Raw genomic sequence first — 15,535 nt, 5'->3', positions numbered from 1 at the left:
GACACAGCCTCACACGTCCTTGCGGTTCGGGCTTCCCGGTCGCTCTGCGGGGCCGGGAAACGCCCCGTTTATTTATGCTGCAGGCGGTGGCGTGTAACGTCACGCCGCCGCGTGCGCGCCCCATCATCGGGCAGCGCCACACTACTCCTTTTTCGGGAGGACAAACAACAAACATTGAAGAACTATACACTGCAAATCAAAACACTATATGTCTATAACAATTCACATGTCCCGTTCTGAAAACCCCTTTATCAACATCCACCCGGGTCCCCTTACTTAACCGTTCCCATTGTCAGTATGATCAGACACCTGTCCCAGAACGTAGTCGCTGAGGTGAGCAGGTTTCCCTCGCCCAGTCCTCTGGGGGTACCTCCTACTCACCTCCGGCATGGGTGTTCGGTCCATAGGCATTCCCCGGGCCGGGGACTCGGGCAGACATGGTGATTCTCCTTCGTCCTCAGGGACGACCTCCAAGTCCGGATCAGGGGGTGAATCAGTCCTGGGATCCCGCAACTTCTTAAAGAAGCTCACGTTGCGAGTTACCTCAGACCGGCCATCCGATGCAGTCACCATAGATCCCTTGACCGCAACAACGTCCAACGGCTCTGGATCGTACGGTAGGGAGAGCTTCCCATGGGGATGTCTAATTCGAATGAGGACCTCATCACCCGGCTCCAGCCGCTGTGTGCAAAGCCCCTCCGAAGGTTCTCCTGTTCAATCCTTATTCGCCGGTCAGCCTCGACCTGTTGATTGTCAATCACCCCCGGTTCTTTCTCTCCAACCTCAGGTAACAGCCCCCGAGGACACCGCTTGAACAACGCCTCTGCCGAGGCCACTCCAGTGGATGCATGCGGCGTGGTACGGTACACCCTCAAGAACTGATGGAGGGCTCTTTGGAGGGACTGTCCTTGGCCCTGGGCGATCCAAAATGTCTTATTTAAGGTTCTCATCATCCGTTCTGCTTCACCATTTGCCCTTGGCCAGAGAGGCTGAGTCCACAAGTATTTCTGGCCGCAGGGCATTCCGTTGGGTGGGGCATGTCGTAGCCACACTTCTGACAAGACTCACCTGCCCTCCCAGCTCTGTCTCGGGGGCCAGCGCCAGGTCTTCTGGTGCCCCTGCCACCGCGCCACATCGCACACACCTCCTCGGTTTTGATGGAGCCCGACCCAGCCTCCATTCTCCCTGCCCTCGCCTCGGACACCTCATGGCACCTCCCCAGTTCATGGATGCATGGGAGTGTGATTCCGGGCTCCCTTAGCACTTGTCGCCTGAGCTTTCCTGAAGAACACGCCTGTATGAGCATGGTCCTGATCATATCTTCTGCATCACCCCACGCGCAAGGTAACGACAGGCGCCTCAGGCGTCCATAGAAAGTGTCCAGAGTCTCGTCCTCTTTCTGTTTGGCGGACAGCATCATGAAGCGCTCATAGTCCGCGTTGGCTAGAGGTAGAAAGTGAGCTTGAAGGGCGGCCTTTGCCTGACCATAGGACCCATCCCCCGGCGGAAGTGATTCAAAGATTTCCTGAACTGAGGGCCCTGCTGAATATAACATGGTTGCCAGTCTGGAGTCATCATCAGCCACTTGAGCGGCTCAAAAGTACATGTCCAGGTGGTCGACCCACCTCTTCCATCTGGGCTCCAAGCTGGAAGGTGGGCCCGAAACATCAAACTCCGGGATTGGCTGCAGGGCCGCATGTGCACGAGGCTGGGCCATAGCTGGAGGAATCTGTTGTACAACGGGTACCACCGCCGGCTGCACAGGAGGTAGCGGACCTGGAGGACCTGCCTGCCCAACTAGAGGCTGCTGCATCTGCTGTCCTCCTCCTGCTGCTGCTGCTGGTGCACCGTCTTGATCCTCAGTGTCACTCATGAGCTCGAGCACACAGGCACCCCCAGTGTGGGAGATGGGGGGGCGCAGCTCAGACTCAAACCACCTCCAGGGAGGAAAACAGTCACTGTAACACACCTCTGTGATGATGAAGAGGATGAAGAAGGCTCAGCCCTCGACAGTTCCAAAAATGGAGGCAAGAAGAATAATGGGCTATGCAGGCCCAGCCATGTTAGCCCTCCTCCTTGCTTGCACTCGACGTAGGAGACCCAAGAAAATGAAAAAAATCACAAATTGGGCACATGTGTATGCAGGTATAGCTGCCTGATGACAGAAATTCCAAAAATTAGGTCTCGATTCACTTCAGACCTCAAACCGGAGCTTCGTGAAGTTCCACGGCCTGATAGACAAAATGGCCGGCAGCCGCATGGGTGACGCACTACCCGCGGCCTGAAACGAAGTCTTGATCCGACCTCGTTTCGGTGACAAAAAATGTATATGAATAATCACCGCCGGGCCCAGACATCGTCTCCCCCACTCGTCGCCACTGTTGGGGGTTACTGGCGCCCCCCCAGCGCTGTCCGCAAGTCCGGATCCCCAAGGACACAGCCTCACACGTCCTTGCGGTTCGGGCTTCCCGGTCGCTCTGCGCGGCCGGGAAACGCCCCGTTTATTTATGCTGCATGCGGCAGCGTGCAACGTCATGCTACCGCGTGCGCGCCCCATCATCGGGCAGCGCCACACTGGTTAGCTGGAGCGGAACCCGGTGGTGCTCCAGATGGAGCATGGGTTCTGCCCGCTTACCGTTGGAAACCAACGTTTTCCAATTCACGCGCGGGCTGCCAGGACTCCCCAGCTCCCAACGCTGTTGGACACTGACTGGCTGGCGGGAAGCCAATTAGGCTTTAACTGCTTAACAAAACTCGCAGCTGCTTATTCGGTTGTGCTTGTGTGTCTCAATCATACAATGGATTACGCTTGTAGAACGCTCTGCAGTAAGAATTGTGTTTGTTCTGATATTATACTGCTCTAGTCACCAGTACTGCTCTTGCAGTGCTGACGCTCGTCCATAGTGTAACATATTGTGCCCCTGCCAGAGGTCCCCAGGCCTTAGTCTGCGGAGGAGTGCAAATGGGAGTAAGATGAAGGATGTGAGGAGTGAAGAGGGGCCGGGGGTGTGCAGGCTTTAGATAAAAATGAGAGATTTGTGACTTGCAGAGTGGGATGAAAAGAAGGAATAGTTTGTGTAACTTTAAAAGCACCTGGTATCGAGGCATATAGATGATCAAGAAACAGTTGAACTAAAATTCTCTTTCTTGAATATGAGCACATTACGAGGCCAGTTTATAGTTCTTTAAAGAAATACTGATCATTAGTCTGTGCATGGTTTCACAATGGGATTTAGTTGTGCTCAGCATACCAGTGATGTATGGAGGCCTGTTGTGTGCAAGGCGAGTGCAGTGGACAAAAAAGGAATAAGCATTAGAGCTGTATACCGCCACTCGAGACCTACCTGCAAGCATGGCTGTGTGCTCGAGTCCGGGCGTCATGTGCTTGCAATGATGGGATTTACTATTTCGATGTGAGAGAATTAACTCATAGGTAAGGTTGTAAAATAGTGCATGGCAGGTAGATCTTTGAAGAGAAATATACAACGCTCTGGGAAGGCAACTGTCCATTGTACATTCTTTGTGCACTGACGGTCGGGCTTCCGGTCAGGGGTGGGCGGGATTTGCAGCCCTGCTGCTCTGCCTTGATGTGTTCGACCAGTGAAAAAAGGAAAAAGAAAAGCGCACACCCTTCTACTTTTTCACGACGCCGTGTTTTAAACTTTGAGGACCGTTCTTAAGGCCTGCTAGTTGTTTTATGGGGATGGTAATAGTAGCGTTGGAGGCTCGATTCCTCTTAGGTGGAAGCTGGTTTCTTTGGGGAGTTAACCCGCAAAATCAGGGGCGTAGGAAACCCATAAAATCTGGGGGGCACAGGGGACACCTTTGGACTTTGCTTTTTTTTTGTCAAAGAACTCGATAATTTAGAATACCACCTGTCACACAGACATTAAGGTACACATTCGGGAGATCTAAATCAGTGATACCTGCACACCACTGACCATTAAACAGGAACACACGCTGCCACAACTTGCAGACCACTCAAACAAGCGTGCACTGCATGCTTTTGAATTGTGGACCGGCTACCTTTCCTTGGGTGGAGGTACAATCTGTAATACGGAAGGAAACAGGCATACAACACACAGATTGCCCCTCCAAAATTACAAAGATGGAAGTGCCCGATTGTGCATTTAGTGGTCGTGATTGGTTCTCTCCCGCCTACTACAGCCGTGTCGGAAACCTCTATGAGGAAACCAGGCAAGAACGAGGGCGACCACCCACCGCATCAAAAACAGATATCTAAAGAGAAACGCGCCCATTAGCACGTCATTGCATTCCCCACGGGTACACACTGGATGGAGGGCTGCCATATGTTCAGCTTGGGCAGAATCCTAGTAAACCTGGGTCCGAAGTGCAGAAACCTTGCAGCAGCCCAAGTGCAGTGTTCCCAAGATATGTGCGCAAGTGCTAAGAGTGCCCTAGTGCAAACAACCTACCATTTCAATGCCTTACTTTTTACACCTGGGTAATGTGTGTCCTAGTGCTTACTACTGTGACTAGGGATCGTATCAGCAGTAGGGTAAACTTTGCACTGGTGTAACATGCACTGAAAGTTTTTTTTTCACTAGGGCAATGTTTGCCTAAATGCCAATGCCACGCAACATGGCACTTGCACAAGGACAACGATTCAGTAACCAGGGACGCAGAATCGACTGTCCTTGCAAATAAAGGCGTGGTAACATGAAGTGGATTTGGCTATATGTGTTAAGGACGTTGTCGGAGCATCTTGTCATTTACCATTGGAATCAGTGATGGATAACTTGCCCCCACCCCAAAGTGACATCACAGGAAGCGATGGAACACAACCTTTCACCCTTTGCCAAACCTTGAAGTGGCATCACATAGCATTCTTTCTGAGTACACTACGAAAAATATGGTTACAATATCAGTGTAATGTGATATACATTTCATACAAGAAGGATCACCATATGTATAGTTAATATCAGCGCGTATATGCCCAGATTACCAAATTACTGTGAATGCGATCAGACGTCCAAGGCCAAGTGATAATTATGTGTTATTATATAGCACTTACGCTTTATATAGAACAAATATACATACACTATCACCCAACCTGCGTGGGTACTCATTTATCAACCTCAGCAGGATGAAAGACTGAGTTGACCTTGCTGGGAGTCGAACCTGCAAATCACACACACATTGCAGCAGCCAGCGCTCAATCCACTGAGCTAGCTTACTGCTATAACTATCAGAAAACCAGCAACTCCACAACAAAGAGCCACATGCTGCTGGCCACAGCCCATGAGCCTCAATAAAAAAAAAGCAAGGGAGACCTCAGGAGTTCGCAGTTGCGGCCCCTGGCGACCCTGGCCCTAAATGACGTCCATGCTATGCTCAGCTGTGTGCAATATGCTGAACACACACACACACACACACCTTCTCTCAAACACCTCCTGCATTATCTGCATAGCCTCAAGAGTGCGGAATTAGAGAGGGGGGCCCTAGCCTGCACCCCTCCTCCCTCTGTGCAGGTCGATGCAGTTCTACTGTCCCACCTGCGGGGGTGAGCAGAGAATTCCATCGGAATAATTGAGGGGAAGTGTCGGTCTTATTTCTATTAACATTGTTTGCAGGTGCTGCTACTGCATCCTGTGCGTTGTTGCTGCTGCTGCTGCTGGTGGTGGTGGTGGTGGTGGGAGGGGGGGGGTTATCAATGTATACCTTCAGGGTGCTTGTGTGTGTATGTTTCTTGTATGATTGGGCCAGTGTGAATGTGTTACACGGGTTGCACCTGTGCGCAGATATGTGCAGAATATAACACGCATATATGCAGGGTTGCTGTGCCCAAACAATACCCGAGAGCTCACTGAAAGTATTTGTGGATTGCAGTGTGAGTGGTGCGGTGGCACTTTTTACAACCAGAGTGGGCCCTATGTACTAAAGTCCTGCAAGGACGCAGGGGACCCACCCGATGACAGCTGCGCGCGCCCCTAGACGCAAAGACGCAGCTTTTCCAGCAAACGAGCATTCAGCCATGTGTCCGCTGCAGTTCTGAATGCATGGCACACACCCAGTACCCACTTTTATCTACACGTGGAGGTGGCAGAGGTAGCAACACATCTACATTATCATCCGCCAGCCTTGTTCCTAAGCGTGCGACTCGCAGTGGAAGATTAGAGAACCACCAGGCAAAATGGGTCAAAATTTAACACCACTTGCAGTGTGTGCAGCGGGTCTGTAGGGAGGCCGGGGGAAGGGGATAGGTGGGGGATTTGTACTACACTTAGCCATCTATGAAGTGCCTTTCCAAACCAAATGAAATTTCAAAATGTCTTCCGGTGCATTGTTAACGAATTGTCAATTTTTGATAAATTCACTATGAAACATGGATTTTTTGTCCAGCTTATTCATACTACATAAATGCACATGTTGTGTATTGGGCGCAGTGAGTGTTGAATGCCACTAACATGCACGTGCTCGTTAGTGACGTCACCCCTGACTTGGTGGAACTGCACGGGGTGCCGCGCACCCACCGATGGGTGGTGCAGCTTGCAATTGCTCTGTGTGTATTCTTTTTTGGCTTTGTGAGCACTGCTCTAGAAAGGCAGGCCCGGGGCAGAGAATATTGTTCTGCCGAGAACAGGTGCTGTAATGTGAACATGGAAACAGGCAGCCACACTCCATGCATGAAAACGCAGCGCCAAGACAGGTGCCCATCCCGGGCACTCTATACACGCATTGGCAATGCCAGCCACAGACAGGGGGGGTGGGGGCACATTGACTTACGTTGTTAGCTGATAAGTGAGGTCTCTCGTCGAGTCACGGACTCCGGGTCGAGTCGGCGTCGCCTCGCAGGAGCAGTCTGTCGGCTTGAAGAGTCAGACTCTCAGGAGGAGTCGAGCATGCGTGCTGCCTGCTGTTGTGTTCGTGTTCCCGGAGGCCCAGCACGAGGGGCTGGCTCCGGTCCAGGAGGCCGCGTGGCCTGGAGCGCGGCCTAGGCAGGAGCGCTGAAGAAAACACACACACGCTAGTTTCACTTCGCCCGGAACTGCCTCCCACTCCAGGGGGCGGGGCTTTTATTCAGCTGCCCTACGTCACCGCGCTGCGGGACGTAGGGCGGATACAACATTCCTCCTTTATTTCAAAATAACCTAACAAAACAAACATACGCAACATGCTCAACTATAAACTCCTGCCACTGCTGTTGGCTTAGCATACATAGTCATTCAGCCTCACCGGCGGTCTCGTGGTCTTTCTCAGACTGTTCCGCTTCGCTTGGGGGCTGTCCCCGCTCGGTTCGTAAGTCTGCTCACCTTCGCTGCATGTGTCCTCACTGCTGGGCAGTCTCGGTGATTGCCAGCTGCGATCCCCTGCGGATTCCTCCTCGGGGTCTTGCGCCGGCATGTCGCTGCTTTGTTGCTCGTTGTCGTCGTGAGGCCCCTCGCAATCCGTCCAGAGGTGCTGGGGCACGGGCTTGAACCAGGAGGCGTTCCTTGTTACTTCCTGACCTCCCTGTGTGACAGTTATCATGGTCCCACGCCGGTTGCTGATAGTCCATGGCAGTTCCTCATACCTGGTGTCTAACTTGGATTTCGTGGGATTTCGCAACATGATGACTTGGTTGCCCACTCTGTGGTTTGAGGGCCTTGCTCTTCTCTTGGCGCTCATGTGAGCGTTGGCACGTGTTCTCCTCGTTTCCACGCGTGCATGGTCGACGTCGTCAGGGGGTTCTGCTTGGATGATGGGGAATCGACGAGTTGATGATAGTTCCGAACATAAGGTCAGCAGGTGGTATGCCCGCGGTACTGTGGGGGGTGACCCGATAGTTCCTTAGGAACCGGAATAGGTCGATCCTCCACGGGCTGGCGTTTGCCTTTGATACTCGGAGTACCTTGTTGATGGTCCTCATGAATCGCTCGACGTCCCCATTAGCTTGTGGCCACCTTGGCATGATGTGGTGATATTTAATGCCCAGTTCCTGTAGGTATGACTTGAATTCCTCCCCTGTGAATGGGGGTCCATTGTCACTCTTAATGGTCGTGGGCAGACCATGGGTGGCAAACATCTTTTCTATCACCGGGATGACCACTTCCGCGGCGGTGGACTCTAGTATCTCGACCTCTGGATAGCGTGAGTGATCATCGATTGCCACCAGTAGATGTAGACCCTCTCTGATTTTGCAAAAGTCAATGCTGATCGCTTCCCATCGTGCCCGGCCACGCTCGGCCGATAGGATCGGTTCTGGGTCTGGTGGTCCACTCGTTATTTGGCAGGGTAGACATGTGTTCACTAGGTCCTCAACACGATCGTCGATGTGAGCGAACCATACCCTGTGTCTGACCCGTGCCTTTGTTCTTGCAAGCCCTTGATGTCCTTCATGCGCTAGGGCAACTATCCTGTCTTGCAGCCTTGGGGGTATGATGATGCGGTCACCCCTTAGCAGGAGCCCTCCCTCAGTGATTGAGAGGTCTTGTCGAACCGTGAACATGCCTACTAGGAACTCCTTGGCCCCCTCGGTTCTGTTGCGTGTGTGCGACATGAAGTCTTTCCAGTTGCCTGACATGATGGCATCTTTTACCAGATCGCAACAGGGGTCGTTCTGGGTTTCATGGTGTGGACTACTTGACAAATGTGCTCCTCCGTTTCTTCGGCGACTAGCACTTCCTGCTGGGTGGCATGTCGTGGGTGTCTCGACAGGAAGTCCGCAGGGTTGCCGCTGCCCGGTTGGTAGACAAGTTCGAAATCATATTGCTGGAGGTGTAGTAGCCACTTGGTGATTCTGGCTGGTGGGTGTGCCGATGACCCAATGAAGATTGGTAGTAGGGGCTTGTGGTCGGTGATCGCCGTGAACTTACGCCCATATAGGTACATGTGGAAGTGTCGACACCCCCATAGAACGGCGATTGCCTCCTTTTCTATATGGGAGTACCTTTGTTCCGTGGCTGTGAGCGCCCTGGATGCATATGCAATCGACCTTTTGGTGCCCTCTTTCGTGACATGCATCAGGATTGCTCCAAGTCCGACTGGGCTGGCATCCACAAATAGTTCTGTCGGGAGGTCCGTGTCGTAGTAGGCCATCTTGGTATCAGTTGACAGGGAGTCTTTTATGCTCTCGAATGCTTCCTGGCATTCGGGCCCCCAGTCCCACTTGGTGCTGGCCTTTGTTAGTTCCCGCAGCGGTTCGGATAGGGTTGCTAAGTTCCGAATGAATCTGCCACAGTAGGTGGCCATTCCCAGGAAACTGCGCACCTCGGTGGGAGTCGTGGGGGGGCTGGCAGCTTGTATGTCCGCCACTTTCTGGGGATCAGGTGAAATGCCGGTGCGGTTGAACCTGTATCCAAAAAAAGTTATTTCTGGTTTTAGGAATTCGCACTTCTCTCGATGGATTGTGAGTCCGGCGCTTTCCAGCCTGCCCAGTAGTGTCTTGAGTCTCATGATGTGTTCCTTGGTGTCCGGTGCATGTATTAGGATGTCATCGCTCACGTTCAATACCCCTGGTATGCCTCTGATGACCTCCTGGATGGTCTGTTGAAAGACCTCTGCGGCCGACGATATGCCAAAACTCAGGCGCTTGTACCTCCTCAGACCTAGGTGGGTTGAGAATGTGGTGATATAGCGCGACTCTCTGTGTAGCTTCAGCTGGTGGTACCCCGCCTTTAGGTCTACCTTCGAGAACACACACGATCCAGTGAGGTCAGTGATGATTTCATCAATTGTAGGCGTTATGTGTCGCTCTCTTTTGATGGCTGCATTGGGAAGGCGCATGTCAATGCAGATCCGAACTTTTCCTGGCTGTTTGGGCTTCCGGGTGACCACCATCGGGGAAACCCACGGTGTTGGTCCCGTGACTTCTTCAATAATACCAGCGGCTTCGAGTGACCTTAACTTCTTCTCAACTTGTTCCCTCATGTGGAAGGGTGTCCTTCGGTGTCTTACCGCGCGTGGTTGCACTGATTGATCAATATGTAGTTTGATGGTCTTTCCTTTGAGACAGCCTATCCCCCTCTGTAGCTTGGGGTGTTGCCTGAGGAAGTTCTCGACCTCGGATGTGTCGTCAACGTGGCATATGAATTTGACCACGCCCAGGTCTTCAGCCGCATCTCCGCTCAGCAGGCTTTCAATTCCCGCCTTGACAACATATATTTTTGACCACAACTTCTGTTCGCCATGCTCAAGAGTGGTGCGGAACCTCCCGATGACTGGTAGAGGTTTCCGACTGCCGTAGGCAAATAGCCGAGTGTCTGTGGATTTTAGCTCGGGTCGTGGTGCGAGGGTTTGAAAGACGGTGGTTGGCATGACGTTTACCGAGGCCCCCGTGTCAATGGTCATTTGTATGTCTTGGCCTTGTATGTTGACCATGCATTTTCGTCGCCTGGCGGTTCTTTTCGACGGTGCTGGCCCTTGGTTTAGTGTCGATACTAAGTACACCTTTCGGCCCTTTCCTTCGTTCTCCGTGCCTGCTGTTTGTCGTAGGGCTGAGAGGTCATCCCCTTCTTCTTCTGTCGAGGAGTTGACTACCGCTACCCTCCTCGCGCTGGCTTGTTTCTTTTTTTTCGATGACCCTTTTTCCTGGGATCCTTGTGGAGGCTGTGGTGGTGTGTTCACTGATCTGCACACTTTCGCGTAGTGATCCTTCCTGCCACATGCTCCGCACGTGGTGCCTTGCGCCGGGCAGTTTCACCTTCCGTGCCTTTGACCACCACACCATCCACATTCGGTTGGTCCTGGTGCTCCAGGCTGCCACCTGTTCTGGGTGTAACCGCTGCCACTTTCGCTCCTCGTTGATTGTCTGTCCGAGATTTGAGCAACCATCGCTGTGGAAAATGACGGCTGCAGTTTTTGTAGGGTCACTTCCATGTTGGCGGCCCTGGAGTGGGCAAGCTCCCTCTGTCGACCCAGTTCCAGGATGCGTTGTAGAGGGATGCCCTTTTCACTGAGCACGAGACGCCTCAGCTTCTCCGAGTGAATTCCATTTATGATTTGCCTCCTGATCTCCCTTTCAGTGTTCGTAAACTCACACGACATGGCCAGCTTCCTCAGCCTCGTGTGGTAGGCGTCGAGAGTCTCATCGGTGGCCTGGATGGTTGTGCAAAAGATAAAGGTTTCATAGTCTGGATTTAGTTGCGGGAGAAAATGTGCTGTTAGAGCGTCCTTCGCAATCCAACCATTCGACCCATTCACAGACCCACTGGACGATGGGTCTGTGAATGGGTCGAATGGTTGGATCAACGTCGACGAACTCCCCTGCGTGCGAGGCGGTGGTGACGCCATAGACAGGTTTGCCGCCATCCTGGACGGTGTGGAGGGTCCAGGGGTAGATGACCCAGTCGCCATGGTGTTGCGGGTGCTTGGTCAACGATTCTCTGCCCTCTGGGTTCGTGCGCGCCCTGTGGCGGGGCAGTGTCCTACCGGCACTTGTATTCCGAAGGATTGGCGCCTCGTGGCCTGTGTGCCATGCAGGAGACGTTGTGCAGGTGATGACCGGGATGACACGAGAAGAGAAGAGAAAACATTTTTTTCACCCCCTGAGGAGGATGATGTGTGGGAGGGGAATGAAAAGAAAAATTTTTTTTTTTTTTTTTTTTTTTGGGGGTGGGGGTCACGTGATCGTTGGGGCCCCCATCGGGTGTCCAAAAATGTACACGGAGCGTCCGTGTGGCCTCCGCGTGCGAGATCGTGGTGGAGCGCATGGATGCTCGCTCACTTCCTCGTCGCCATTGTTGTGTTCGTGTTCCCGGAGGCCCAGCACGAGGGGCTGGCTCCGGTCCAGGAGGCCGCGTGGCCTGGAGCGCGGCCTAGGCAGGAGCGCTTAAGAAAACACACACACGCTGGTTTCACTTCGCCCGGAACTGCCTCCCACTCCAGGGGGCGGGGCTTTTATTCAGCTGCCCTACGTCACCGCGCTGCGGGACGTAGGGCGGATACAACACCTGCTGCTAGTGGCTTCTTCTGGAAGGGAGGAGGCTGCACAGCAGTGCACTGTGCACTTGGCATGTGCAGTATGCTCCCCAGGCACAGCCTGACTGGGAATGTGGCCGTGGGGGGAGTGGGAGGAGAAACGCTCCGAACGTAGGAGAGTTCATCTTGTTGTTGTTGTAACTTGTAACAAGAATCTTTACAACCAGCGCAGTGCTGCTGCTGAGCTGAACTGCATGTAAACTTCAGAGTCTGAAGTTTGCACGCATCACTGCAGATGCAGAGACACACACTGGGGTAAACTGGGGGGGGATTCCATTGTATATTAGGTGGGGGGGATTTGTCCCCCTTGTCTCCCCATGTCCAACGCCCATGCGCAAAATGCAGCCGGCTACCATTGCCCGCGTTGGCCGAAGTGAGCTCGCCCTTTTGAAATCTTCGGTTAACCAAGAGTGTAGTCCGTTTAACAGCGCACATGTGCATGTATACTTTCGACGATGTGGCCCTTTTCATGGACAGTGTACCACTAACTTGCATTAAATACGTGGGTTTATATAGAATGCTGCATTCCATCTTCGGCTGCTGTACAGGCCTTGTACAAAGCGACATAACCTTAATATGAAACAACAAAACATGAGATAATTTCACATAAACTAAACATGAGAGAATGTCACATAAACTGAGGTATCTTAACATGCTAGTATCACAAAAAAATTGTGTTGAGGAGTGGAATAAATGTACAAATAAAAATGAAAATAAGCAAAACGACCTTAAACCGAAAACGGACATTTGATTACAAAATTGAAATTGAAATAAATAAAAAATGAAATACAAGTGTGGAACAGGATTGGGCATAGGTGCAGTGAGGGAAGAAGTGCAAGTCCAGTAGGTGTAATCCCCGCCTACAGCAGAACAGTTGACATTTGTAAACTGAATTGCGCAAACTGGCAAATGGTCCATGCTTGTTAATATGAAAGAAATGATGGCTTTAAGAATATGGAAGTATTGTATATAGCGCGAACCTACTGCTTTAGAATTTGCTCCTTTGCCCAAAAGAAGATGTATTTGTGCATTCTAGGAACTGGGCCCTGAGACTGACCCCGAGAAAGCCTAATGCCACTTATCTCCCTTTCGGTGGACTGGGCACTCGGGTGGCCCTGAGTATATTTTCAAGTATTTGAATATGCTATGTTACTCTGCTTTGGTTCTGCCATTCTCACCATCTCGGTGCTTATACACGGCAGGTCTGAATTGTGGCATAGTGTGTCCCCTATATTTGTATTTGCTTCACGTTTTGCACTGTAAACATTTTGGATGATCTTTTTAGGATGCCAGTCACCGATTCACTGTCGGCTGGAAACTCCTTTCGGTTGTTTATAAAGGCATTGCGCCGGGTGATGAGAGGAAGTCCCTACCTTCATTGGATATTAGCAGTAAACGCCTTGCTGATGGACTCCTTCAGCTGGCCTTTGACTTTGGAGGACAGGTGAGCATCTTTGATCAATTCAGAAATGTTTTTTAAACTATTGTCTGCGGCACATGGGTAAATCATGAATAACCTACAAGTACAGAGCAATGTTGTATTGTTTGCATGAACTCATGTCCCAAACTCGAAATTGTTCATGCTCATCCATTGTAGCAAATGGGTGGGAGGGGGGATGACCAGTACAAGATGTAAAATGGGGTTAACATGAAAAAGATTCCATAATCATTCAAAGTTGTCACTGACCCACTCCAGAGCTATTGCATCGATAACTCCTGACCAAGTTTGTTTGTTTGTTTATTTGTTAATGCGCGCCAAACCCAAGGGTAGCTAGGCGCAACAGTTTAGTGTTTGGCATGAATATGTACAACACAGTGGCAAAAAGAGCGCAAATATATATGAGACTATATACAATCATATGCATATAAAACACAGCGGCAAAAAGCAGATATGTACAAGAATATATACAAGCATGTACCCAGAGGCGGGGCATGTCTTGAGGTGTCCAGGCAAAGGGTGGGTCGTGGCTAGGTAGGAGGCTAGGTGAAAGTTATGTGTCATTGGCACACAGCCAGTTGATTATCTTGTGCCTGAATTTCGGGTATGGTTGTTCCGTTCTGAGTTCAAGTGGTAGTTTGTTCCAGCAGTGAGCAGCTTTGACAGGAAAGCTGGATCCTCCCGCGGTGGAGCGTTTAAACCTAGGAATCTCTTGTTTGGAGGTGTTAGCAGATCTCGTAGGTCACGTGGAGATTTTCCTGTTGATTTTTTCCATAAGATACGGGGGGGGCAAGGTTGTTTAGACATTTAGATGTGAGGGATGCTGTTTTGAGTAGGATTCTGTCTGTTATTTTTAACCAGTTAACCTCTTTCCTGGATTTAGTGATGTGTATTCTGTAGGGGATATTTAGTGCTGCTGCTAGGGCATTGTTCTGTAGTCTTTGAATGCCCTGTACTCTGGTTCCAGAATACAGGGCATTGCAGTAGTCTAACCTAGACATGATAAGGGCATTAGCTAAAGTAATACAGCTGGCACTAGAGAGGTAGGGTCTAGCTGCACGGATGAGTTTGCAGGTGTAGGTAGTGGAGGAGGCGAGGGAGTTGACCTGCTTCTTGAGAGTAAGGGAGGAGTCCAGATAGAATCCAAGGTTTTTAACCACAGACATCACCTTGATAGGGTTGTTATCAATGCTGAAGGATGTGTAGTTTTGGGATAGTTTTTGGATGTTGACTTCAGAGCCTAGATCAGTAGTTCTGTTTTTTCGTCATTCAGGCAGAGGCCGTGTGCGGCCATCCATGCCTGAATGATAGTGTATATCTTGTTCACCAGGGCTAAGTCTGTCTCGTAGTTGCCCGAAAGGGGTATAAGGATCTGGGTGTCATCTGCGTAGTTCGTGTAGATGACCTCCAGACCGTCCAACTTGTCAAACAAAGGCTTGGTGAAGATATTGTACATGGTGGGGGAGACACAGGATCCTTGTGGGACACCGCAGGTTATTTTGATAGGGTCGGCTGAGTTGATGGTGGAAAAGACTTGCATGGTGCGATTTGCTAAGAAGGATTGGACCCAGGCTATAGCATCTCCGGTGAAGTTGGCGGCAGATTCAAGGTGGTTGCATAAAACTGCATGGTCCACCAGGTCAAACGCAGCCGACAAGTCCAGTAGGAGGAGCAAGGCTGTTTTCCCGTTATCCTTAAGTTCCTCAATTTGTGTCTTGAGGTCTAACAAAGCTGTTTCCGTGCCGTGGAGTGGACGGAAGCCAGATTGCCGTGAGCCAAGCAGGCGGTTAGCCTCCAGGTAGTCCTGGATTTGTATGTAGGCAGCTCTGTCTAATATTTTTAGTAGAAAAGGCACTGTGGTGATGGGTCTGTAGTTGGTGGGAACAGTGGGGTCCAGAGTTTGTTTTTTCAATAGTGGACCCATGATTCTTTGAGGTTGGTGGGTACCGTATTGGATTTAAAGGAAGAGTTTATGAGCTTGGAAATGAAGGGAGCTAGATCTCTAGCTGCGTCCTTTATTAATTGTGCAGGGCATAGGTCGCCCTTACAGTTTGACGGTTTGAGGGAGAGTATTATTTTTTCTCTGTCAATTATGGAGATAGGTTTGAATCTGAATGGAGCAGTGGTCTTATTCTTCTGGGATTGGGGTATATGTTGGGGCAGAGGTGGAAATGTGGC

General features: G+C 51.1%; 1 protein-coding gene across 1 annotated transcript in view; it reads left to right on the top strand.

Annotated features, from left to right (window-relative positions):
• Positions 1 to 15,535, top strand: part of PRKDC (protein kinase, DNA-activated, catalytic subunit) — a 3,362,625-nt gene that overhangs the window by 1,213,798 nt on the left and 2,133,292 nt on the right. Inside the window, exon 35 of the mRNA XM_069621025.1 lies at positions 13,205 to 13,363. Within this exon, the coding sequence (XP_069477126.1) occupies positions 13,205 to 13,363 (159 nt within the window). The remainder of the gene's footprint in view (positions 1 to 13,204; positions 13,364 to 15,535) is intronic.

The sequence above is a fragment of the Ambystoma mexicanum genome, chromosome 5q, assembly GCF_040938575.1.
Source record: "Ambystoma mexicanum isolate Mex_15411 chromosome 5q, UKY_AmexF1_1, whole genome shotgun sequence".
NCBI lineage: Eukaryota > Metazoa > Chordata > Amphibia > Caudata > Ambystomatidae > Ambystoma > Ambystoma mexicanum.
This window is presented reverse-complemented; position numbering and strand designations above follow the sequence as displayed.